At 39.4% G+C, this 27,276-nt stretch overlaps 1 protein-coding gene across 2 annotated transcripts; it reads left to right on the forward strand.

Moving 5' to 3' along the window:
• ddhd1.S (DDHD domain containing 1 S homeolog) lies at positions 1–26,498 on the forward strand. Of its 2 annotated transcripts, none has more exons than XM_018232358.2 (12): positions 1–876; positions 3,691–3,864; positions 5,060–5,188; positions 7,297–7,444; positions 8,386–8,495; positions 9,343–9,449; positions 12,427–12,680; positions 15,727–15,802; positions 16,820–16,969; positions 19,471–19,714; positions 22,684–22,875; positions 26,230–26,498. In XM_018232358.2, exons 1-12 carry the CDS (start codon positions 204–206, stop codon positions 26,418–26,420), a joined length of 2,448 nt encoding a protein of 815 aa, XP_018087847.1. In that variant the 5' UTR covers positions 1–203; the 3' UTR covers positions 26,421–26,498. The 2 variants fall into 2 exon arrangements, with proteins under 2 accessions (XP_018087847.1, XP_018087846.1); XM_018232357.2 differs by having other exon boundaries at positions 2–876; positions 26,227–26,498.
• Positions 26,499–27,276: the final 778 nt, after the last annotated feature.

Consider the following 27,276-nt stretch of genomic DNA (forward strand, 5'->3'; position numbering starts at 1 on the left):
GACTTTTGCTTGGGTACCACACACGTGACGGAGAGCGCGCGCGACCCAAACAGGAGACTCCCGCGCGCGATGAATGGAGCGCGTGCGTAGGAAACTACTGCTGCTGACAGGGACCTTTCTATTACGTGCCCCGCCGCTCCGGTGTAGGTGAGATTTATGTGTCACTGCTGCAGAGACGGACCTGTCCTTCTGTCGGTAACGGCATGAACCGCTCAGTATATCAGTCACCGCTCAGTCCGGAAATAAATGGCGAGAGTGATTGGGAGCCTGGCGGCTATTACGGCGAAGTAGAAGATGAAGAGGAGGAGGAGGACGGGGAGTCGGAGGATATAGACCGAGCTTGGAGCGGAGAGGACCAGGTTCTGCCTCGCCATCCGCAGCATTTGCCGCCTCGCATTTGCCGGCACTGTAAATCCACGTCTCCGCCAGGTAAGAAACACCTGGAACTGGAGCTGCGCCTCAATAACTTCGCTGCAGAGTCAGGCTTGGCCGGCGGCTCCCCCTCAGAAGGCGAAGATGTGGACTTGCCCATTGAGTCTGTGCGGCTGCCTGAGAGGAGACGGACCAGGTCCAGCAGTTCAAGGCCCCGCGCTGAGGTGGTGACCGAGCTGAGCCCGGAGGAGGTGCGCTGGTTCTACAAGGAGGACAAGAAGACATGGAAAGCCTTCATTGGTTACGACTCCCTGCGCATCGAGTTGGCCCATCGCAAGTTATGGGAAGACACCGGGGCCCGAGCCAAGGACCAGAGCGGAGAGGACGAGGAACTGGATGTGGTGACAATTGGCGACTTTGTGAAGGTCGAGCCCGTGTGTGTCAGGAGCGGCCTCTATGAAGTGGATGTGAATGAGGGAGAGTGTCACCCAGTCTACTGGAACCGTAAGTGTCTGTATAGCAGGAGCCCAGTAAGTGTTTGCATAGATGTCCCAGTAAGCAGGTCCGGACTGGCAATCTGTGGGTTCTGGCAAATGCCAGAGGGGCTGCTATAAGGTGCCATAGAAAGTCACTATTTAGTGGACTGATTGGGCCTCTGTGTTGGCTGAGTGGGCCTCTGCGTACCTGAAATGCCAGGGCCTATTTTAATTCTCAGTCCAGACTTGCCTGTAAGTGTCTGCATAGGTGCCCGTAAGTGTCTGCATAGGTGCCCGTAAGTATATGCAGGACCGCCATCAGAAATCACAGGGCCCCATACTACAAAATTTCCTGGGCCCCCTGGTCTGCGCCCACCGCAAGCCCCACCCCACAGGTCCGCCCCCCCACCCCACAGTAAAAAAAAAACAAAAAAAAATATTGGTGGCTAGGGTTCCCACATGTTAATAAAAAATAAAAAGATATTGGTGGTCAGGGCCCCCCATAAAAAAAAAAAACATTTGTGGCCAGGGCCATCGTCCCATTAAAAAATATTGGTGGCTAGGACCCCACATGAGAAAAAAAATGGTGGCCAGGCCCCCCCCACATTATAAGAAAATTGGTGATCAGGGCCACTTAAAGTCCATGCCTTCCCGAAGTCAGCAGCTCTCAGAAAGATGGGGGGCCCGGCTAATGAAGTAAGTGTGGTATGGCTGGCCCCCCTTCCCCTCAGGGCCCCCTACAACTCTCCCCCCTGTCCCCCCCTGATGGCTGCCCTGAGTATATGTATAGGTGCAAGCAGCCTGTTCCGGCCATAGACCCTCCCTCCATCTCTTGGGCCTCTCTCTGACTCTTATCTTTGTGACTAGAGAGCTCCAATTAGAGCAAGTACTTATTCCTTATTCCAGTGATCTCCAACCAGTGGCTCATAAGCACATGCTCAGTGTGGTCTGGGCTGCTTAGGGATCAATATAAACTATCCAAACAGCACAAGTCAAATAATATCTGCCAGAAGCCGAAACAGCAAGACTGATTAATAATGAGAATATACAGACTGTACTGGGTCCTGTGTTGTCATGTCATCTAATCTAAGGGCAAATAGTGAAAAAAAATGAAAAAAACTAGATAATGAAGACCAATTGAAAAGTTGCTTAGAATTGGCCAGTCTACAACATACTAAAAGTTAACTTGAAGGTGAACCATCCCATTAAAGGAAATCAAACCATAAGCCATGAAAGTCATACAGACCAACAGATCATCAGGCTTATATCTTAGCCTGACTAAATCTGCTCAAGAGACGGACTGAGCAGGACAAGCTTTATCCTTTAAGCCACGGGTTATTTAAAGGGCAACTATATTTTTATGATTCACACAGCGCTACAGTGCAGGTTAGAAAGTGTTTTTTAGTGGGAACTTGACTAGAGCTCAGTCCCTGTTGGATGACCATTAACTAGCATTCCTTATGTAAAGCCAGCTGCACGTTTTTAGCACCATTCTTTGCTGTTTTTTTTTTTTATTGAACGACACAAATAGTAAACTAGCAGTTAGGCAGGTTAAAATAGATTATAAGGTTGAACTTGATAGACGTGTGTCTTTTTTTTTTCAACCTAACTTACTATGTTACCGTGTAAAGAAGTAAATACATATAAATAAAATAATTTTCAGTCGTTATAGACTGTATATTTAGAGCAGAAATCCAAAGGTTTATAATGCCGTGCCCTTTTAGCCGAGATTCCCCAACTAAAGAATTCCACTGTAAGCAAAAATCCTTGGAATTTTCATTGCAAATGAATTCAGAAATGTTGTTTACTCTGTTCTCTGTTTTGCCACTTAGATATGTAATCATCTAATATAATATTTTAATATGTTTGCACAATTGGCACAGATGACTTGTTATAGACACATTTTCCTTCAGAAAAGTATGAAAACTTCAGGAATTGAGACATAGGATTTTTTTTTTTTTTTTTTTAAACCTATTCTTGTGTAGACAATACTGTTGGTTTTCCTTTGGGCTATATTATTATCTTCAAAAATAACCTCTTTGTTGGATCTCCTTATAGATTTGCTACGGTCCCTGTCCAGGTTTCAAATGAGTGGTGGGCTGGTTATAACTATCCCTGCCAGAAGCACAGTGGGAGGTAGATAACCAATCACAGCCTTGCAGTCATACAAGCAAAGACAGGCTTCAGTTCCCTATCATGTCAGCCTAGCTTCTGGATGGTTCCTATCCTGCAGTACGGTGTACTGCACAGCCGGGGAAAGGAGGCAGCAGGAAATGGAACAGATAGGCGGGACTAGTTAAGAAATGACCAGAGATAAGAAATGTATCAACTAAATGTATCAATTTAGAACTGTTTAGAGAGTCGGCGACCCCTTTCCCAGAGCTGCTTTAGAAGGTGAAAAATTTGACTTTACACTTCAATATTAGAAGAATGGTCAGACATAGAAAATAGAAAGTAATTGGAAAATGTCTTTATTTCTGAACAATCTGAAACCAACTGAACTGAAAAAGGTGTTGGAAGGTGAACATCCCCTTTAAGCCATTCCATTCTATATTTAGAGTATAATACACTTTTTTTATAATGCACTTTTCTTTTTTTATTCACACAATATGTCTCCTTTAAACCTCGGCTATTCCAGGCCATTTATTATTGCTGATTCTCCTTGTAAGAGTTAAGTGATAACTCGGTTCTTTACATGGGCATAGGGCTTACTGAATGTAAATATCTGTAAAATTTACAAAATGCATTTAGTAAATTACCATTTGTAGGCCATGTTTCATATTAATCAGCATACTGCACTTTATAACATGTTTGCTCTAAATTCTTAACATTTTTCTTCTAGAAACAGATAAAATCCCTGTGATGCGAGGTCAGTGGTTCATCGATGGCACATGGCAACCACTAGATGAAGAAGAAAGCAATTTGATCGAGCAAGATCACCTTACTTGTTTTAGGGGTCAACAGATGCAGGAAAACTTAGATACAGAAATCACCAGACCTATAGACGACAAGGATGGTGAGATTCATTCATCGTAAAATGCGTAAAATGTTTAAGTTAAAGTGACACGATCACCTTATTATTCAAGCTGGCTTATACAGAAACACAGTGGCTACATTGTACAACTTATATTGTTATAATGTTAATTGTTATAGTAGCACCACAGTTATGCAGCACTTTACATCAGTCCCTGCACCAGCGGAGCTTGCCTTTTAAAGTTCCTATTGCATTAAAGGAGAACTAAAGCCTAACTAAAGAAGTAGCTAGAAATGTTGAGCATGATGTTTTGTGCTTCAGTACCAGCCCAAGGCAACCACAGCCCTTTTACAAGATCTGTCTCTCCAAAGATGCCCCAGTAGCTGATTCTGCTGATTCACTGCACATGCTCTGTGCTGCTGTCACTTGCTGAGCTTAGAGAATTAAATTGTCACAATATAAGGCTGATTAGTAATTAATACAGATAATTACTACATGACAGCACAGAAACCAGTGGAAATGGCATCAGAATTTAATAATCTGCCTTGTAGCATCAGCTTATAATACATCCAACCTCATTTTCTGCTTGATAATTAGTGACGACCCCTAAGCTTAGCTTCTCAACAGCTGCTCAGAGCCCACTGATGGTGACCCCCTGTGACCGGTTTGACGTCCTGTATCATTGCTGCTATTGACAAGCTGAAACTTTAGGCTGGCTCAATATAAATGTGTATATATATAGAGAGAGAGAGAGAGAGTCTTTGTTTATTCAAAGTTTCGGCTCCGGCTCGTGTACGTGAGCCGAAACGTTGAATAAACACTTCACAAGACCTACTGAGTGTGGGCTAAATTTGTTGTTTACTATTATGGGATTTGTTTGTTCCAGCACCTAGGCATTAACAGGTGAGGCCCAGGTTGTGTGTGTGTGTGTGTATATATATATATATATATATATATATATATATATATATATATATATATATATATATATATATATATATATATATATATATATATATATATATATATATATATATATATATAAAATATGGCATTTTTAGCCACATTAATTTTAATTTTTAATTATTAATTTTTAGGGTTTAGTTATCCTTTAAAATAACTACTGGGAAGAAGAGATTTGGTTATGTGAATGGACATTTTCAACTTTTTCAGCCCTAACCCTTATCAAAACCATTGTGTCTTGTGAAAAATTTAAAGAATACTTTTTCTTTTTCAGCTAATCATAGTCTAAAGTTAAGCCGTAGCCATGTTGATTGGCATAGCGTGGATGAAGTATATCTTTATAGTGATGCAACAACTTCCAAAATAGCAAGGACTGTTACACAGAAGCTTGGGTTTTCAAAAGGTAGGGTTTTTTGTTATCTTTTATATGGTATTTCTTTTCTATATCTTATAAATGTGCATGAAAACATTAATGTGATTCTATATAGAGTATCAAGGTTGAGTAAATATTCTATTCCCAAGCATTCTTCTTTGCAATGATACAGTAGGTAGCATTGTATAACTATCAACAGGACTTTAAAACCATGACATTTAAAATAATAAAATATTGTAATGGACTGCTTTTGGTACAGGAAGAACATATATCATCAAAACATTAAAACATAGTGCAACATTTAAAATACTGTTTTTGCTGCATACACTATAAGCCTTAGTGAATTTACTGAGGATCTAACTAGAGGATTCCCACAAGGAAAAAACATTTTCAGGTAGCATTTTCTAATTGTGTGCAATTTTTATGTCAATGTTTATAGTTTTAATAAAATACACTTTGGCATCTGTATACATATGGATGCCTTTATGCCAAGAGGTTTACAATATGGCAGCGATTTGTGAGGAATTCACAGAACTAAAGAACTGAATGCTATAGAAGTGAGCATTGTATTTTGCTTGTCACTTCTTTTGTGCACTAAATGCCAATTATTTCCTAAGAATTTTTTTGTGGCATCCAGAGTCAGGTGATATATGGCTTTTTGTGTGACTCTTTCCTATGTGCCATTCTCTGTAAATTTTGCCCGTTATGTGTCATCAATAGATAATTTATTTTTTACCCAAGATATTTGATGCCCAATTTTTTTTTCTTTTTTTTTTCTTTTGACAGCTGTTTTTTATAAATTTTTTCCTTAGTTGTCATCTGTTGTGCCACTGCTCTTCTCCCTTTTAGTTGGTTTAGTGTGACATCGACTTATTTAATTCTCAAACCATAGCCATACATATTTAGTTCAAGGTAACTGGATGGATTATCATCACAGTAAAGGAGATTCAAAAAGGCATTTATGACTCAAGTTCAAACTGTTTACTGCAAAGTAACCTGTTTGTCTGCTATAAACTGAAGCTTGGTCTTATGAAGTGAACAAAAATGTGCGGGTTTCCAGCACTGTTATTGCTGCATACACATCACCCTCTGTACCCAATTTCGAAGCACGTTTCCTATCCATTTACAAAAACTTTACTAAGACCAACAGACCTTAGTTTAGAAAGCAGTCGTTTGTGGGGCTCTATCAAACGCTTTGGCAAAATCCAAATAGATCACATGTACTGCACCCCACTGTCCAACCTCCTACTAACCTTATTATAAAAAGCAATCACTGACTAGAGTGAGCTAGACCATCAGTGCCCTTGTCAGGTGGGTCTTGAAACTCTTGACTTCTCAATAGTATACACTGAAGAAAAGAACTGATTAAGCACATTTGCCTTTTCTTTCACACTCTGCTCTTGTATGTGTTTACTATTAATATACTTAAGGAAAAACTTTTGGGGGTTAGACTTAGCCTCTGCTGCAATCTGCTTTTTATTTTCTATCTTTACCATCTGAATTGCTGTTTTACAGCATTTGCTATGGTGTTTATATTAATTAAATGCAACTTCTGTCCCCTCTAATTTGTAGATTTTAAATGCCTTCCTTTTCTTTCCTGTATTTTACTTCTGAATTGCAGTCCCCCTTTTTTTTCTGCAATTTAGATTCCAAGAGGAGAACCCACTTGCATTTGTCACACAGCGCTGCACATAATGTGGGCACTCTAAAAATACATGATATGAGATATTAAGAGGATCTCAACCCAAAAAAATGTATTGATGTAAGGTTACTCACATGGTTTTTTGAGATATTAGCGTTTTACTGCTATCAGGTTTAATGCTCAACAGCATTCATTGTCTATGCACTTGTATAGTCTGTAAAGCCAAGGGGTGGTGGCTGTCTATCTTGCTGAGGCACTCCCGAAGAAATATACCTCCATTCATTTCATAATAAAATCTGGGCAAAATATCTTCAACTATTTGCATATAGTGGAAATAGCTCTCCTGCGCAAATAACTGCATGTTATTATCTGGATCTAATCCGAGACATGCCAACTCACATTAATGTGCACAATGTGAAAAAACTGTTCCTTTTTTTTTTTTGTTCAAATATAAAAATATAATGGGTATTTATTTTACTCTGTGTATTCCTTGAAGCTTCAAGTAGTGGGACAAGGCTTCATAGAGGTTACGTTGAAGAAGCTAGCTATGAAGACAAACCTGTGGATATTACTCATATTGTCTTTGTTGTCCATGGAATTGGACAGAAAATGGACCAAGGGAGAATTATTAAAAATACAGCTACGTGAGTATATATATATTTATATATCATTTTTTTATCTTTTTAATACAGTATATATATTAGATAAAGAGTAGGGACCTGCCCTCCAATGAGCCTTATTGACTTAATCATTGGTGCTGTGGAGGTCACACTATTACAGAAACTCAAACATGTTTATGAGTTTAATAGACTCTTAGCTTTCCATTAAATCCAAACACGACTAGTAGTGATGTTTCCCGACCCGCACCTGCCACCCACACCCACCCAAGACCGACTTCTGTGTTCCCTTTATAGACCCGCGCCCCCCCGGCGATGACGTCGCAAAAGGGGTGGGACGATGCACACGTCTGCAAAAGTTCAACCCGAAGTCGGAAGCCGGCATTTGGAAGGTCGAGATCAGCCCGAACCCGTCTGAACTGTGGGTTCCGTGGATATCGGGCTGGCCTGCATATCACAAATGCCTAGGTTTGGCACTCACAAATTTTGAATTTATGTGAGTTTTTTTTTTAACTCGAATAAATTCGAATATACTCTAAATTCGATTGGGGTTATTTGATAAAAGAATCAAATATCTAAAACTCACACAAATTTAACCAACTCCAATCGAATTCGACTAAACTCGTTTTTTTTTCTCCAAAAAACTTGTATGTCATGAAGTCTAGTAACATGTCCAAATTGTTTCCTGGTCCTCTCCCTTTGACTTATCCATGAACTCAGCAGATTTTTGGTGGCGAATAGTTGAATTCAAATTGAATGGCCAGAGTTTGATAAATCTTGGCATTCAAATTAAATTTTAATCTGTGTTTACTCAGGGTCTCTACATTTGTCTAGTCTCAGCATTACCCGACTCTTAGCGCCAGTGTCCACATTTTGTAGAGCATTTTTTATGTAGTGAAAATGCCATTTAACTTGTGCACTTAGGATTTTTTTCTCGTTAGAGATTTATGTATATGTTTGTGTTAAAGGATGAGAGACACTGCAAGGAGAATTGAAGAAAAGCACTTTTCCAGCCTTGTAACAGATCACATAGAATTCCTTCCTGTTGAGTGGCGGTCAAAACTTGCACTTGATGGAGGTAATGTGTGACTTACATAATGTTTATACTGCACAGGCCTCACTTGTGTTTAAATAAAAGTAAGAATTTCATCTCCTAATATATAGGAATATATAGTTAGAATAGCAAAAGAGCTGTGTATTATAGTTTACATGTTTGCTATATCTTCCAGAAACCCTGCATGACATCACAGAACTTTTTTTAATTATTATTTTTGTATAGCTAAGCCAGTCAGATATGGACAAATAAGAGTTTTGTTGCAACAGATCTGTAGAGAATGGAGGAGTAGATGCCATAACTTAAGCTTTTTGAAAAGTAAACATAATTTCAAGCAACTTTGAAATAAACATCAATTAAAAAATATGCAGACTTTTCATGATTTTTAATGGTTTCTGACAGTTCCCTAAGCCTAGCCCCCTGCTCTCCTGCTGATCTGTCTGACTACTTTGCTGAGCTGGCTGACAACTGTGTATCAACACCCATCTGTCCTCAGCTGCATCCTCCAAACCCCACAATTCCCTGCACTCATGATTTCAATAAGGAAAGGAATATCACAGTACAATGCATTGTGGGTTATGTAGTTCCTGCATGCTGTCTGTAGGCTGTAGAGAAGTTGTTACAATTTGTAACATCATTGTTTTTAGTCCCTCCTTCCCTGCCAGGATTTCAAATGATGCAGAAAGATAAGAACTGTTAAACAGCTGGATTTCAGCATAGAAAATGGCATTTATTCATACTTTTTAAAGAAACAGGTAACTGTGATGGATATATTAGGGGTTTCTGTGTTATGTGGACCTCTTTATCAAATTTTGGTTTGGCATCCGGAGTTCCCCTTTAATATTCTACTAATTTTTTTTTTTCCATTCAGATACTGTAGATTCAATTACACCAGATAAAGTACGTGGCATAAGGGACATGCTGAACAGCAGTGCAATGGATATAATGTACTATACAAGTCCTCTGTACAGAGATGAGGTAAGGTAATTTGTTTATTTGTGAATGAAAATAAATGTACTTTTGTCTTTTTTTTTATATTGCTGTAGGAAAGGATTTAAAGGTAAGTCCATTCTTCCCATAGGGAAATATAAGCTTGATCTCCCTTTCAGATCTACCTAGCTTCTTCATTGCCATGGAATATGTTGGCACTAAAATAAATATGTCAGAAAGAATTGGAAGGTATGGATGGTACTTATATGGATTTTGGGAACATTTTCAGTAAAGTAACACACGGCAACTTTTAGTCCATTGCCTCTATTTTTTTAAAGGTGTACAATACAATTGCAAAGGCTTAGCAGAATATGTCCAATTTAAGTACATTATTCTTACCTGCGTGTCAGTTTACCTCACTTTTCTCTTGGATTATTTGTGTATTGCAAACCGTGTAGTGCTAAAAATATTCATGGCATTCATTAATAATTGTTTGTCCTTGAAGTTTGGTAAATTTGGGGTAAAGTTTGGTAAATTTTGGGATATCTAATGCAAAGCATAGATTTATCAGATGTCCCCCCAAACAGTTATAATATAGTATGTGGAATATAGTAACCACATCAATTTAGGTACACACACTGGGGGTTATTTATAAACACTAGAGATGCACCGAATCCAGGATTTGGTTAGGGATTCAGCCAGTATTCAGCCTTTTTCAGCAGGATTCGGATTTGCCCGAATCTTTCTGCCCGGCCGATCTAAATCCTAATTTGCATATGCAAATTATCAGTGAGGAGGGAAATCGCATGACTTTTTGTCACAAAACAAAGAAGTAAAAATGTTTTCCCCTTCCAATCCCTATTTTGCATATGCAAATTACGATTCGTATTTGGTTCAGTATTCGGCCGAATCTTTCGCGAAGGGGGTTCGGAAAAATCCAAAACAGTGGATTTGGTGCATCCCTAATAAACACTGGGCAAATTTGCACCTGGGCAGTAACACATCGCAACCAATCAGTAATTAGCTTTTTCAGTCAACTGCAGATTAAACACTGAAAACAATCATCTGATTGGTTGCCATGGGTTACTGGGCAGCAGCAAATTTGCCCAGTGTTTATAAACGAGCCCCACAGAGTTTGATATCTAAGGGCTTATTTACCAATGCAGCGCTATGATCAAAGTACAAAATCCCAATGCAAATTGCAATGTTTTTCTTACTCACAATGCCGTGTTTTTCTCCCCACAATTTCAGCATTATTGCGGTTGCATGCTAGTGTGATGCAACTGGCATAAAATGCCTCACTGGAGACAAAAAGTTAATGTCTTCTTTGATAAAACATGCTGAGGTTGTGGCTCATATTTTCATACTGCATTTTATGTATGAATAGTGGCTCTTCTGGCATATGATGTCAATAATAGCATTAACGTGTGATTGATTCGATATCTGACAGTTGCTTGTGTCATTGCAACTGGCTATGGTAACCCTGAAATAACCATCCTGCAGTCCATTACTCTCAATACCTTTCACATATGCATAATTCATCAGAGCAGGATGAAAAGGTGCATTAATGCTATATTCAAGCTATAAGACGTGTCTATGGAAGTATTTGTATGAAAGCACACAAGTAATCTGAAAGAATCTGTTCGTGGAGAATATCAGACATCTGTAAGGTGAATACTGCAGCCTTTTACCCTTTTCTTTATATCCAATGCTGCTTCTTTTGTTTCAAAATACATACTGTTTTTGTTTGAAATGTTAACAAACAAATAAACAACGTGTTTGTAGTTTAGTAACAGACTGTGGTTTGTAACATTTTGTTAAATCACTGTTGCCCAAGGATTCATACTTTTGCCTTTATGAATTGCTAAATGACGTATTATGTGTGGGTTAAATATGCTATTTACATGTACTTTGTTCATATTTTATAAAAGAAACTGCATTAGACTTTCTTTAGCAATTGTAAAACCTCCACATGTATTAATATAACTGACCACTTTAAAGCGGACCTGTCACCCAAAAAAATGTTTCCAAATCCTATTTTATCACTTTAGTCAAGCAAAATGGACTTTAATTACACTATATAAATTATTTGAATTATTTGTTTCCTTTAGTCTGGGGATTCAAAATTATAGCAAGCAGGCAGGAGCCATTTTGTTATTAAGACAAGCCTTTCATCATCTCAGAATCTTGTTTGTGCACCAGAATGGGGGACCCAATGTCCATCCCCATGCCCTGGCTACACAATTAAATGGTGAAGAGAACGGGGGAATGTGGGGAGAGCAGTGACATCTAGGAAGTGCTGAATGGAAAGTGAAAGTAATTGTTTGCCCCACCTCTATGCCTAAAGGTGGCCATAGATGCAAAGATCCGCTCGTTTGGCGATGTTGCAAACGAGCGGATCTTTCCCCGATATGCCATTAACAGGCATGGCTATATCGGGGGTAATCTGATTGTTCGGCCGTATGGCCGAACGATCAGATTACGATGTGCCATGGGCTCCGGCGGGATCGGTCGGGTCAAAATCAAACCTGACCGATCGACCAAACGACCGATCTCCGCCGGAGGAAAGATGTCGGCACACGCCACACACGATCCGAAAATCTTACGAATCCTCGATTCGTACGATCGGATCTGTGTGTCTATGGCCACCTTAAGGCATAAAGGAGGGGCAGACAATATTTGACTGACAGCTGAGATTTTTATATGAGTTTTCAACAGCTATGAATGCTTTAATAAAAAATAGAAATTGGATTTCATGTTTAATTTGAAAAGGACTTTTATTATACAGATTTGTGTGTCTGGGTGACGGGTCCACTTTAATTAATTGTCAGGGTATCTCTTTTTGAGATGTTTGATTGAGCAGCTGTACTTAGTAAAGCACACTCCCAATTTCTTAAATATGGATTGAGTTGGGACTGACATTTTGGGGCATGCAAAATATGTTGCACTGATATTTGAATTTATCTATAAGTATATAATTTATACAAGAGATAAAAATGTTCCCACCCTTTTTAATATTCCTCAGTTAGTGAAAGGTCTTCAGCAGGAGCTAAATCGCCTCTACACCCTGTTTTGCTCCCGAAATCCTGAATTTGAAGAGAAAGGAGGAAAAGTCTCAATTGTTTCTCATTCTTTGGGATGTGTTATAACTTACGATATCATGACTGGGTGGGACCCTGGACAGCTTTATGAACAACAGGAAGAAGATGATGCCGATGATCAAGGGATTAGTTATGAAGAGCAACATCTCCTTAGAGAGCTTTATGTGACCAAACAACGGTATGTCAAATAGGTTGCTCTAGACTTTAAAGGGGAGCTATCTCAAAAATGAATAAAAGCTTCATCACATTGAAATAAGATGTTTTCTTAATATAATCAATAAACAATTCTGTACCGTTTCTGAAATAATCAAGTTTATCTTCACTATTTCTCTCTCAGCATCTGTTTCTCTTCATTCTCTCTTCATGCAGCAGTTGGGTGTCAGATGTCCATTGACAGTTAGATCCAATATATCTTATAGAGGGGCTCCTTTTGCCTAGAAGATGTATTAGAGCTCACCAGAAATCCTGTGTCTCTACATGCAGAATTTGTGCAAAAGGCAGTTATTTTGTTAGATGTTGTTTGTACTGGAACCAGTTATTTGAGTGAGCTCTAATTTATCTGCTAGGAAAGGAAGCCCCCCTGTAAGATATATTGGACTAACTGTCAATGACTATCTGACACCCAACTGCTGCATGAAGACAGAATAAAGGGAAACAGATGCTGAGAGAGAGATAGTGAAGATAAACTTGATTATTTCAGAAACAATGCAGAATATTAAATTGATTGTATTTAGAAAGTTTCTAATATAAGTATGATGACGCTTATATTAAATTTTCATGTTCGCGATATTTCCCCTTTAAATAATCGTGCTTGGTAGTAAGCAGGGTTTGCTGATGTTCCCTTCTGTCCTCCAATTTTACATAGTCTCCTCCCTGTTAAATGCACTTTACTTTTTTCCCAAAGTCATCATTTATGTTCCTTCTTTACTTTTTCCCCTCACCATTTCCTTTTATTTTATTACATTTCAACAGTCCCCTCTTCTCACATCCCTACAACTACAGCTTGTAATAAACAGATTAAAGGACCAGTAACACCAGGAAATGCAAAAGTGAAAATTAGTCCTTGACTTCAGATGACATTTGTTTTACTGTAAATATATTTTCCTTGATAACAGTATGCCTTTTTATTTCTCCAGTTTCTTTGTTTAATGAAATTATTAAAGGAAGAAAATAAATATAGTTTGAAGGAACAGTAACACAAAGAAATTAAAGTCTTTTAATTTAGTGACAATGTAATATACCATTGGCTTCACTGAAAAAACGTGGGTGTTTGCTTCAGCAACTCTACTATAGTTTCTTTAAACACGCTGCTGTGTAACCATGGTGGCAGCCATTCAAAGCTGAGAAAGGAGAAAAGACAGAATGCACAGCAGATACAGATAAGCTCTGTAGTATACAGTGGGATTCTTCAGACTTTATCTGTTATCTACTGTGTATCCTGTGCTTGAATGGCTGCCCCCATGGCTACACAGCAGCTTGTTTATTTAAACTATAGTTGTGTTGCAGAAGCAAACACACTTGTTTTACCAGTGCAGGGCAACACTACATTATATTGTCATTTGTTTGTAACACTTTGGTGTTAGTCTTCACATGCACTTCACGTAGGGGGTAGCATCCGGATAAATATAATCAGCGGTGGAGCCAAAAAAATGAATTAAAAGTTCAACTTTATTCAATCCTTCTAAAACAGTATATACAAGCGGGCAGGGAGAGTGTAGCTTGACGCGTTTCGTGACCAATACGTCACTTCATCAGAAGCTTTAGAAGGATTGAATAAAGTTGAACTTTTAATTCATTTTTTTGGCTCCACCGCTGATTATATTTATCCGGATGCTACCCCCTACGTGAAGTGCATGTGAAGACTGTCTTAACGCCGGACCGACATAGTGGGTTGTATCGGCAACCGGAAGCTACTTCCTCCCCTTTGCTAGCGGCGGCTCCTGCTTTGTATTGAACACTTTGGTGTTACTGTTCCTTTAATCTTATTATTTTCCCCAAGCTTTTGCAGAAGTCACATGGTTCCGCTTGCAGTTCTAGCCTTCCCTTTAGCAGCCACTGTTTCTGGTAGGCTAGTTGCAGCACACTACTTCTCCCCGACCATAGGGCTCACATACATTATAGCCTGTATAAGGCAAAACTGTGTCTCTTAAAGGAGAACTAAACCCTAAAAATGAATAGGGCTAAAAATGCCATGTTATATATACTGCACTTTTTGAACCAGCCTAAAGTTTCAGCTTGCCAATAGCAGCAATGATCCAGGACTTCAAACTTGTCACAGGGGGTCACCATCTTGGAAAGTTTCTGTGATACTCACACGCTCATTGGGCTCTGAGCAGCTGCTGAGAAGCTTAGGGGTCATCACTAATTATCCAGCAGAAAATGAGGTTTGTCTGTAATATAAGCTGATGCTACAGGGCTGATTATTAAATTCTGATGCTAATTGCACTGGTTTCTGTGCTGCCATGTAGTAATTATCTGTATTAATTACTAATCAGCCTTATATTGTGACATTTCTATTCTGTGTGTACTGTATATTGTGAGTAGGTCCCTAAGCTCAGTAAGTGACAGCAGCACAGAGCATGTGCAGTGAATCAGCAGAAAAGAAGATGGGGAGCTACTGGGGCATCTTTGAGTCACAGATCTTTACTGCTAAAGGGCTGTGGTTGCCTTGGGCTGGTACAGAAGCTAAAAACATAATGTACAACATTTCTAGCTACTTCCTTAGTTTAACTTTCCTTGTCCTATAGCAAATGGCTTGTTTAACATTGTCTCTTCCTTGTGTACATAGTTTTGTGTATACAAGGACTACATGAATAAAGATATACATACATATACAATGTATCCTTTATATATATCTGCCGTCTTATGCTGGACTTTATAAAAAAAAATATCTATCATTTGCATTAGTCTGTGGCTCAGTGGGCCTTGCAGTCTAAAGCCCCTATCACATTCACACAACATACACATAGTCGTATATACATAGTAGTCCGTTTAGTAACAAGTGAATTAACCTGCCTATTTATTTTGAATTGTGAGAAGAAACCAGAGTACATGGCTGAAACCCTTGCAGCAGGGAGAACATAGAAAGTTCTTGCAGGAGGATCTTTAGTCCAAGGAGGGTAGTCAGAAAAAAAGAGGTTGTAATGACAATAATGTTATAAGACATTAGGCAAATAATTTTATATCTGAAAATAAAATTTTGAATATTTTCATTTACTCACTAGTTTAAGAGAACTGGAATTTAGATTACATGAAGTTCGAGCAACATCATTGTCTGATGTACCTGCCTTAAAATTTAAGGTGAGTTAATTTTGTATTACATATTGGTGTCATATGTCATGACACATAGCAAAATGTAAAAAATACTTTGTTAAAGGCACACAAAAACATATTCTATGCTTCAATGGGTTATAAGTCACAAATTGCAAACTAAATTTGTTCTTCTGAGCAGTGGGTGTGCTGCAGAAATCTTTATGCGCTACCTCTGATAATATTATTGGTTGCTTACCTTGGGAGATATGTATTGTTCTCGCAGTGCCCTCAAAGCAGGTTCTTACTTTTGAATTCCAGGTGAGGAGGAAAGTTTTGGTTGCATAAAAAAAAGGAGTACTGTCAAATAGCCTTCTGTTGGCTGCCAGTCCTCAGAGGGGCTACCAATAGTCAATCACAGCCCATAAATGGCACCCACAGGGACTTTTTTCATGCTTGTGTTCCGCTCCAACTTTTTTTTTTAAATATAAATTGATAAAAAGGGTTGGGCATCCCTGCAGTAGAACATATGTTAGATCTGATGAAGATCTGATTAAGTGTCTGCTGATAAGCCACTGATAATAATGAGCTGCTCAAAGAAGGGAGAGGTTTGTTGGTTTAAACTAAAAAGCTCTAAACAAAGTTCCTTTTTTATAAAACAGGGGTCCCTAACCTTTTTTTTACCCATGAGCCATACTCAAATATAAAAACTATTGGGGAGCCACACAAGCAAGAAGGGGTTGTAATAGACTCATTTGCTGTCCTATGTTTACTGCTACCCTGTGGGAGGTGGTGTTGGAGTAAAAGTCTGTCTTTTATGCCTCCAAATGTTGGCTATGTCAGGAATTTCAAAATGGGCACTTACTGGGTTCAGGCAAACAGAGGGGTTGCAAATGTAGTCCTTTTATGTAAGCGTTTGAGCGTACACTCAAAATTATTATGGGCATGACAAAAAAAATCTTGTGCTTCAGTTGGACTGTCTGTGTTCTCATGGTTGTTTTGATAAAGCTGGCAGTGCAGATAGATGTTGCCTTGTTTCACTTATCCCATTTTTATGTATGTCTATAGGTTGAGAATTTTTTTTGTATGGGATCACCGTTAGCAGTGTTTTTGGCTTTGCGTGGTATCCGACCAGGAAATCGTGGCACTCAAGATCATATTTTGCCTAAAGCTATTTGTAATCGTTTGTTCAATATTTTCCACCCTGCAGATCCAGTGGTAAGTGTTATTCATTTAGACTTGCTTTGGTTGTAAGATCTGAAGCATCTGTTGAAAACCACAACTGTCAGACTCGATATTTTATTCTATACTGAATTTCAAGCTTATTGCTATATTACTTATCCTTCCAAACTAGGGATGCACCGAATCCACTATTTTGGATTCGGCTGAACCCCCGAATCCTTTGCGAAAGATTCGGCCGAATACCAAAATGTTTGCTTCCTTGTTTTCGGGATTTCCCTCCCGTCCGAATCCTGCTGCCAAATCCAGAAACGAATCCTGGATTTGATGCATCCCTATTACAAATACTGTAGATTGTAGCGCTAATGTCACATTGATATGGCGTTTATGCAGACATGGGCAGAAATCAGACAGTTTGTGTAAAAAATTGCATTGATCGGTCACTGTTGGGCAGATCACATGGGCAAATTGCCTTTCATGTCGCTGACTTGCAGCTACAGTGTGCTCTGGTAGTTTTACTTTTTTTTCCTGCCAACAGAGACAACGCAAATTATTTTTTTTGTGCACTGAGCATTACTTGCTTGATGCATACTTCAAAGTTTTTGGTAAAATAGCACTAACCATTTCTGTACTGGTGTAACTCTCTAGGGCAGTGGGGGCCTGAAGAGTCACAGGGTCTATTGTGTACTATTTGGTTCCACTTGCTCCCCAACCCCTTGCTATAAGCTTGCACCAATGGTGGCCTGGAAATTTTTTATGTAGTGTTTATGTTGAATATTCAAACTGACCTCAGCAGAAACAAACTGTTTCTAATGCAAAGAAGATACATTTTGTGTCCTTTTTTATTCCCAGAGGCACCTCCTGTTGTATTGCATAGCTCATGTAAGAACAATATTAAAGGGGAAACTCCAGCTTTAAAACCAAAATTTGAAAAAGAGTCCCACATAACACAGAAACCCCTAATATATCCATCGCCGTTATCGGTTTCTTCAAAAAGTAAGAATAAATATCATCTGAAATGCTGAAATCCAGCTGTTTAACAGTTCTTTTCTTTCTGGATCATTTGAAATCCTGGCAGGGAAGGAGGGACTAAACACTGATGTTACAAATTGTAACAACTTCTCCACAGCTTACAGACAGTATGCAGGAACTACATAACCCACAATGCACTGTGATGTTCCTTTCCTTATTGAAATCATCTGTGCAGGGAATTGTGGGGTTTGGAGGAGGCAGGCTGAGGACAGATGGCTGTTGATACAAAGTAACAGTAGTCAGTCAGCTCAGCAAAGTAGTCAGAGAGATCAGCAGGAGAGCAGGGGGCTAGGCTTAGGGAACTGTTCCAAACCATTACAAATTATGAAAAGTCGGCATATTTTTTAATTGATGTATTGCAAAGTTGCTTGAAATTGTGTTTACTTTTCAAAAAGCGTAAGTTATGTTTTTATGGAGTTCCTCTTTAATAATCAAAAGCAGTCTACTAAGTTAGTACTGTTATACTTTTTGCAACATTACTGCATTATTATAGCAGCGATGTTAGTTTATGAGAAGAGTTCCCTTTTCAGGTACAAAAATGTGTATTTGTGAGATGCATAATAGCTCAAGGGTGATATTGAGAAAATAGAGAAATCAACCAAAATAAACACTCTCATGTGCAAGCCCAAGCTTTTACAAGGAGTTCCTGAGAATTAGAAGTAAGGTGGTGGCAGTCCCTCCTTAGAAAGATCACTGAACCGGTACATTTTTGTGTGGAAAAACTTAGTAATTAAATACACTGGGGACACCTAAAATGTTGGCATCCTCTCCTTGTCCTGTAATGCGTAAACAAGCTTCTAACAGACTGTGTGAGGAAAAATAATTTTCTGTAGAACTGTTAATCACAAGTCTGAATCTGCAATTCAGGAAGTTATAGATTGTCATGAGTTATTTGTAGATGTGTGTGTTTTGTTCTGTTTGCAGGCAGCTGAATGCAAGACTGTTACAGTGATCACAAGGTTATGTTATTGTCACATGCCTACATTATATGTAAAGTAAACAATTAGATATTGCAAAATTTACTCTTACTCTGCTATTTTGGTGAAGGGGGCTACTCTAAAAGGGGAACTATCGCGAAAATGAAAAATTTAATATACTGAAATAAGAAACTTTCTAAATACAATCAATTAAAATATTCTGCATTGTTTCTGAAATAATCAAGTTTATGTTCTCAATCCCCCTCTCAGCATCTCTTTTCTCTTCATTCTGTCTTCATGCAGGTGTTGGGTGTCAGATAATGATTGACAGTTAGATCCAATATATCTTATAGGGAGGCTTCCTTTCCTAGCTGATGTATTAGAGCTCACTCAAATAACTGATTCCAGTACAAACAAAATCTAACAAAATAACTGCCTTTTGCACAAATCCTGCATGTAGAGAGACATTATGTCTGGTGATTTTAATAGAGTGAGCTCTAATACATCTTCTGGGCAAAAGGAGTCCCCCTACAGGATATGTTATTTCCAGTATTTTTGTGTTAATGTATACCCATTGTTTGTATTTTTCAGGCCTATAGACTTGAACCCCTAATACTAAAGCACTACAACAATGTTTCACCCGTTCAGATCCACTTTTCCAACACAACAAATCCTTTACCTTACAAGCAAATAAAACCATGTTTTATAAATCCATCCAAGGACACTACCTCAATGTCTGATACTGAAAGCATACCGAGTCCATGTACTTCACCAGTCCTGCCTCGTCGACATTATGGGGAATCCATAACAAATATAGGAAAAGCAAGCATATTAGGTAAGGCAGAACCCTTGATAGTAGGAATGCATTGATTGCATCATTCAGCTTGAAAAAGGACCAGTTAGGTCTGAAACGTTGCTGTGCCATATGTGAAAATAAAGGTGGTTTTATATTATTACTGGGAGTGCTGCAAATTCCTTTGAGCCACAGAATGCTAAACATGTGAAGGTGAACACGTGATGATGCGTGCACCCCTTTAAAAGGAAAAGGTAATCACTGAGGAGCTTGGCTAATAAGAATGCATCATTTTTGTATCAGACACATACTGTACCACATTTTCTTTTGAATACCAAACCATATCCTAATCCAATGAAAACAGCAGCACTCCAGTATTGTTGAAAAAGTGAAGAACCTTACTTAAAGGGGAAGGAAACCTAGTCGCCGCAAACCCCCCACCCCCCCTCCCGTTTGTTGTCCACCCACCCTCCTCCCCCCTGGCCTACCCGTCCCGCTGGGCAAATGCCCCTAACTTGTTACTTACCCTTCTGCGCAGGTCCAGTCCAGGGAGTTCACAGACAACATCTTCTTCCACGCGATCTTCTTCCTGCTTTGAACGGCGCATGCGCAGTATGATCATTTCACCGGTACCATCTACTGCGCATGCGCGTGACTTTTGGCGCATGCGCAGTAGATCCGTACCGGCGAAATGCTCCTACTGCGCATGCGCCAAAACGCCGTTCACAGCAGGAAGAAGATCGCGTGGAAGAAGATGTCGTCGGTGAGCTCCCTGGACTGGACCTGCGCAGAAGGGTAAGTAACAAGTTAGGGGCATTTGCCCAGCTGGACGGGTAGGCCAGGGGGGAGGAGGGAGGGTGGGCAACAAACGGGAGGGGGGGTGGGGGGTTTGCGCCGACTAGGTTTCCTTCCCCTTTAAAGTACCAATGGCTTGACAAAGGGCCTGTGTAGCCCGAAACGTTGCCTTAAGTAAAGTCCTTAAATTTTTCAACAATCCCGGAGTGCTGCTGTTTTCATTGGATTGATGTAAGTTTGCCCTGGCAGGAGGTACAGCTTTGCACCCAGGGCTGCAAAGAGCGTGTTCCTCTTTTGAAAGCACACATGAACTAAATTTACCAAACCATATCCTAACTCCAATTTGCATATAACAATTTACCAACAAAATTGTGCTCTCGGTTGTCCAGTTTTTTTTTTATTTGTTATGGCTGTAAACAGGATTTCATGGAATTTCGTTAAATTCTCGTTTGGATTCTATAAGTTATTTGTTAATGTAAGTATTGAAAGTAGTATGTGGCTGTTTAAATTCTCTGCTTTCCTGGTCCTGACTTCCCAAACTACTTAGTAAAAGTATAACAAACAAGGGAAAGTTGTGCTCACCACTATTTTTTAAAACCATTAGGCGGGGGTGCAATGAGGCTGTGACCACAAAATACATATAGACAAATACAAGAGTCCTCTGCACTCAACCCATTATCAATATATTTAAGACAGAGACATTTTGTGCATACTGCTACTGAAAAATGCCTTACCCTTTAAACAAAACAGGGATTGTTTGTCCATATATTGCAATATATTTAAGCTGGCCAACTACGTCAAAGTCATCCCATATCTGGCCAGTCCTACGCTCAATTTTATCTGATTCATTAAGAATTCTATTGCTTCATTATACATTTTACAAAGGGACTAAGTTTTACCTGCAACTTACTAGCTGCTTTCAAAGTAAAACTCCCAAACTTGGCTGCCCTTTTATTAGACACCAGTGGGATCACCTGACTATAGCTGGGAGGGGTGGGAGCTACAACATGGAACTGGTCACTGCTCCTGTATAACTATAACAAACAAGGGAAAGTTGTGCTCACCACTATTTTTTAAAACCATTAGGCGGGGGTGCAATGAGGGTGTGACCACAAAATACATATAGACAAATACAAGAGTCCTCTGCACTCAACCCATTATCAATATATTTAAGACAGAGACATTTTGTGCATACTGCTACTAAAAAATGCCTTACCCTTTAAACAACACAGGGATTGTTTGTCCATATATTGCAATATATTTAAGCTGGCCAACTACGTCAAAGTCATCCCATATCTGGCCAGTCCTACGCTTAATTTTCATCTGATTCATTAAGAATTCAATAGCTTAATTATACATTTTACAAAGGGACTAAGTTTTACCTGCAACTTACTAGCTGCTTTCAAAGTACTTAGTAAAAGCCTGTTGGCAAGGATCAAACATAGCTTAGTTTCTATTTTATGCTACCTGCCACCGCCCTCTCTAATGCAGTCACCTCTACTGGGGATTGGACAGGAGCGGTTTAAAGGAGAATTGAACAGCAAAGTAAAAAGACCCCGACCCCCCCCTCCCCCTCCGACCCCCAGCCTAGCTGCTACCCTTGGAAAATGCTCCTAACTCTTTACTTATCCCTCGGTGCCAGCGGAGTTCACGGCAGCCATCTTCTTCGCTTCGGTAATCTGCGGAAAGTAAGTGCCATATCAGCACATGCACAGTTGGAGCAATATTCTGTTTCGCAACAACTGTGCATGCATCAAAAGTCGCGGAAATTGCAGAAGCGCCGATCTCATTCCGAAGATTACCAAAGAGCCGGAAGATGGCTGCCATGAACTCCGCTGGATAGAATCTGCACCAAAGGATAAGTAAGTTAGGGGCATTTACCAGGGGTAGCCGCTAGGCTTGGGGGGAGGAGGGAGGGGCTCTATGTAGGGTAGGGGGGTTAGGGGTTTTTTTACGTTACGGTTGAATTCTCCTTTAAATCTCCTACCCAGAGAAGATATGACCAGCAGGCAGCACACGCCTCAAAATTGTTGCCAAACTAGGCTCAGGCCTTTTTGGTCTGCACACTGAAGAACTTCAAAAATACATAAATTAATGCATATTTCTGTCCTTTGTCAATAAAATTATACATTAAATGGTGGTGGTAATTCTGCTCAAACAGTTATTGCCAGAGGATGGCAGACCAAAGACTAATGTTATTTTTCCTTGTACTTTAGGAGCTGCTAGCATTGGAAAGGGTCTAGGAGGAATGCTGTTTTCAAGATTTGCACGTTCTAGTGCAACTGGCACTCCAGGCTGTGATGCTAAAGATTCAGCAGAAGGGGATGAGAAAAAATCAGTTTTAAGCCAGAGTTCTATGGGCTCCCAGGCTCTTCCTCACAGCCTGTCTGGCTTACTGGACTCCACATGTCAGTGTATTATTGCTAATGATTTAATTACAACTTTTGTATATTTCAGTACAGACGTATACCTAGGTTACTGTCTTGATTTAAAGGAGGAATTTCAGTACACATTCTATAAATGCAGTGTCTTTTTCCTTTTGCAAGTTTTATTTTTTTTTTTAATTGTAGCTATAAAACACATAATGTGATTTGAGAGTAACAACTAAGTAGCTATATGTAGATGGTTTGGGTTGTCCCCTTGCTGCATTTTGAACTGTTCTACCTATGTGTCCACAATGAGCATGTTTAGAAGCACTGGCCAAACCATTTTTTTTAATACAGATACATATATGCTTTAAGTAACAGCTGCAGTAGTGTTCAAGTAGGCACACATAGCACCAGTTCATTTTTTGTATTTTTTCGTGTAACAGGAAATGATCTGATGATTGGACTTAAACCAATATCATATGTCAACACATATAAGAAAGGATTATTGAAGTAGAAGGTTTTTAAATTAAACTATTTCCGGTTGTCATTGATTATAAACCTTTTTCAATAAAATGGTGGCTGTACACCAGGGAATCTGTTACTGGCTTTTAGGTGACATGACGCCGTGAAGCAGGGATTTTTAAGCTATGGTCTGTAGCTATTTGTAATGAGCAATCAATGCCAGTCAATAGCATAAAGAACCAGCAAGATATTGTCCTGTATTATAATGTGTATAGATTCAAAGGAGGAGAGGGTCTTTCTTTACAAAGCACTTGTAAGGCCCCTTGTTGCATATATAGTGCAAATATGGTCTCCAATGCTTAAAGCAATTGTTCAGTATAAAAATAATAACTGGGTAAATAGACAGGCTGTGCAAAATAAAAAAATGTTTCTAATCTAGTTAGTTTGTAAAGACTTATTGCACCAGCCTAAAGTGTCAATAGCAGCAATGATCCAGGACTTCAAACTTGTCACAGGGGGTCACCATCTTGGAAAGTGTCTGTGACACTCACATGCTCAGTGGGCTCTGATTGGCTGTTGAGAAGCTAAGCTTAGGGGTTGTCACTAATTATCCAGCAGAAAATGCGGTTGGTCTGTAATATAATCTGATGCTACAGGACTGATTATTAAATTCTGATGCTAATTGCACTGGTTCTGTGCTGCCATGTAGTAATTATCTGTATTAATTACTAATCAGCCTTATATTGTGACATTTCTATTCTATGTGTACTGTATATTGTGAGTGGGTCCCTAAGCTCAGTAAGTAACAGCAGCACAGAGCATGTGCAGTGAATCAGCAGAAAATAAGATGGGGAGCTACTGGGGCATCTATGGAGACACAGATATTTACTGCTATAAGGCTGGGGTTGCCTTGGGCTGGTACAGAAGCTCAAAACATAATGTACAACATTTCTAGCTACTTCTTTTGTTTAACTTTCCTTGTTCTTGAAATCGGGTTGAAAAAAGAAAACGTCCATCAAGTTCAACCCCTCCAAATGAAAACCCAGCATCCATACACACACCCTCCATACGGAGTGGCTGAATGTCCAACATAATAGCCAGAACACTACTTCCTGCTTTTCTGCTCTATTGGTTTACACTGACTGGTTACCCTGGTTACCAGGCAGTAACCAATCAGTGACTTGAGGGGGGACCACATGGGTCATAACTGTTGCTTTTGAATCTGAGCTGAATGCTGAGGATCAATTGCAAACTCACTGAACAGATATGTACCATGTGGCCCCCCCTTATAGTCACTGACTAACTCAGTGTTACAGAGCTAAAAGGAAGGAAGTTCTATTCTGTTATGTTAATCACTCCAGCCTTTATACATTCATTTTTTGGCTAACTATATTAGAAACATTTTTTATTTTGCACAGCCTATTTACCTAGTTTTTATTTTTACACCGAACTGTTCCTTTTAGAGGTGAAAAAAAAGAGCTAAATTGACAAATGGAATAGAAGGTCTCTGATATGAGGAAAGTTTGGCCAAGTTGAGGTTGTTTACATTGAAGAAGAAGTTCTAAGTAGGGAAATTATTACATTTAAAAGGGGAACATGCAATTAACTCTCTTGCTTTATAGAACAGTAGATCCTTCCAGCGAGCATAAAAGCATCCATTTAGATTAGAAGAATCCATTATTTTTTTTTCACTGAGAGCCGTGAAGTTGTCTTGCGGTGGTTGTTGCGTTGTTGACCAAAACATTCGTTTCAAGAATGGGTGCCAAAGATGTTTCAGGGACAGGTCCAATTGCCCTCTTGGGAGACGGAAAATTATTTTTCCCTCTAAGACAAATTACAGAGACTTAAATTTGTTTTTTGTTTCTCCTTCTGAATCAACTAGCAGTTAGGCAGATTTCACTAAAAGGTTAAACTTGATCAATGCGTGTGTTTTTAAATTTCTGCTATTGACAGAACCACCTGATCTCACTTGTGCAGTGTGGTGTAATGAGTAATGTTGCTTGTATAACGTGACTAATTGGGGCAGATTCACTAATCTCCGAAAATTCTCCAGCGACGGCTTCGCTCACAGCGCAACACTTCGCCAGGCGTAGATTCGCCAGGACAACGCTAATTCACTAAAATCCAAAGTTGTGTTCAAGGTGCCGAATGCTGGCGAAGTTGCGCTAGCGTTACTGCGCCAAGTGAAGCAAAGTTGCACTATCGTTGCCTAATTTGCATACGGCGGGAAGTTAAAGTTGAATAGGCGTATATGTTGCAGCAAATACATTACACAAGCCCGGGAAACCTTAATAAAATAAAGTTGTTATATTGCCCTACACATGAGCCCAGTGTATAGTTTATGTGCCATATGTTAGGAAATGTAGGGGGGAAACCGGTTCCCCCAAAAAAATGTTATGCTCTTTTGCAGCCTATCACCCTGAGAAAAGGAAGTCACCAGCGTTTTTTGGGACTTAGAAAAATTTTCAACTATTTTTTGAGGAAGTCCTATCTACTCTATTGCACTTCGCCTGGTCTGAGGTTGCGAAGGCAAGTCTGGCGCAAGAGGTAACGTTTAGTAATATCCGCATCTTAGTGAATTTGCGTAGTTACGTCCATTCCCCAGAGCGAAAATTCACCTGGCGTTAGAGTGCGAATGATCTCTAGCGTGTCTCATTCGCTAGCGAAGTTACGCCTGCACCCATTAATAAATCAGCGAAGTACCAAAATGACGTCACGCTGTCAAATTTACGCCAGCATTAATCACTTCGCCCCTTTAGTAAATTTGCTCCATTGACTGAAAGAAATAATGCACACTGTATTCCAGAATATAAAGATGCACAATGTAGCTGCATAAAATCCGTTCGAGATTCCTAATATCTTTGGATTGGCAAATCTGATATTTTCCTGTTGAATGTATAAAAAATGTCTTTTCCTCTTTTTTTTTAGCAGTGGAGTTAGAACATCGGATGGATTTTGAGCTCAGAGAAGGTCTGGTAGAAAGCAGGTACTGGTCGGCCATGACGTCCCACACTGCTTACTGGTCATCCATGGATGTGGCATTTTTCCTTCTGACATTTTTATACAAAGAAGGTCAAGTAATAGATGAAGAAACGCAAGGCGTTGATGCACTTTACCCGTAAGAGTTTTAGCAAATGCAGACTGTCTGACCAGTTTGTAACTGCAGGACAGCACTAATTATTAAATTAACTTTTAAATTCCACAGACCCAGCTGTGATTATTTCACTAACCATTCCCTGAAACTCTAATACCAAGGTAGGAATCTAAGAAAGCAAGGGAGTAGAATTGTTGCATTTCAGTACATATAAGTGTATGTAGAAATGTATATGAATGTGCCTAGTTTGATAGCCTCTAATTTATTTTTAAAAAGCTGCAAAGAAATCACAGTATTCTCGTTACTTTAAAGGGATACTATTACCATGGTTTATTTGTTAATGCATTTAAACTGTATAGTTCTTGTTTTTTGTTTTCTTATAACTTTTCACTTTCCATTTTTTTCCTGTGGATTTGTCCAGGCTAAATATTTGTAGCAGAGTATATATTTTACTTCTACATTACTTCCTAAAGCATCTGTACAATAGCCTAGGCATTACTTGTCATTTAAAGGAGAAGAAAACTCCCAAATGAATGTAAACCCCTACCCTCCATAGCCCCCCTCCGTGCCCCCCCCCACACACATAGGTGTTAATACCTGTAAATGCTCCTAAGTCTTTATTTACCCCTCGATGCAGAGTCAGCGGAGCTCACAGGGGTCATCTTCACCGCTTCAGGAGTCTTCAGTAAGTAAGCGGCGTATCGGTGCATGCGCAGTTGTAGCAATTTGCCAGTCCCGAACAACTGTGCATGCACCTAAAGCCACAGAAATTAACCGAAGGGACTCGAAGATTATGGAAGCGCGGGAAGATGGCACCCGTGAGCTCCGCTGCACTGACTCTGCATCGAAGGCGTGATTAAAGACTACGTATTACAGGTATTAAA

This window comes from Xenopus laevis, chromosome 8S (assembly GCF_017654675.1).
Source record: "Xenopus laevis strain J_2021 chromosome 8S, Xenopus_laevis_v10.1, whole genome shotgun sequence".
In the NCBI taxonomy this organism is placed as follows: Eukaryota; Metazoa; Chordata; class Amphibia; order Anura; family Pipidae; genus Xenopus; species Xenopus laevis.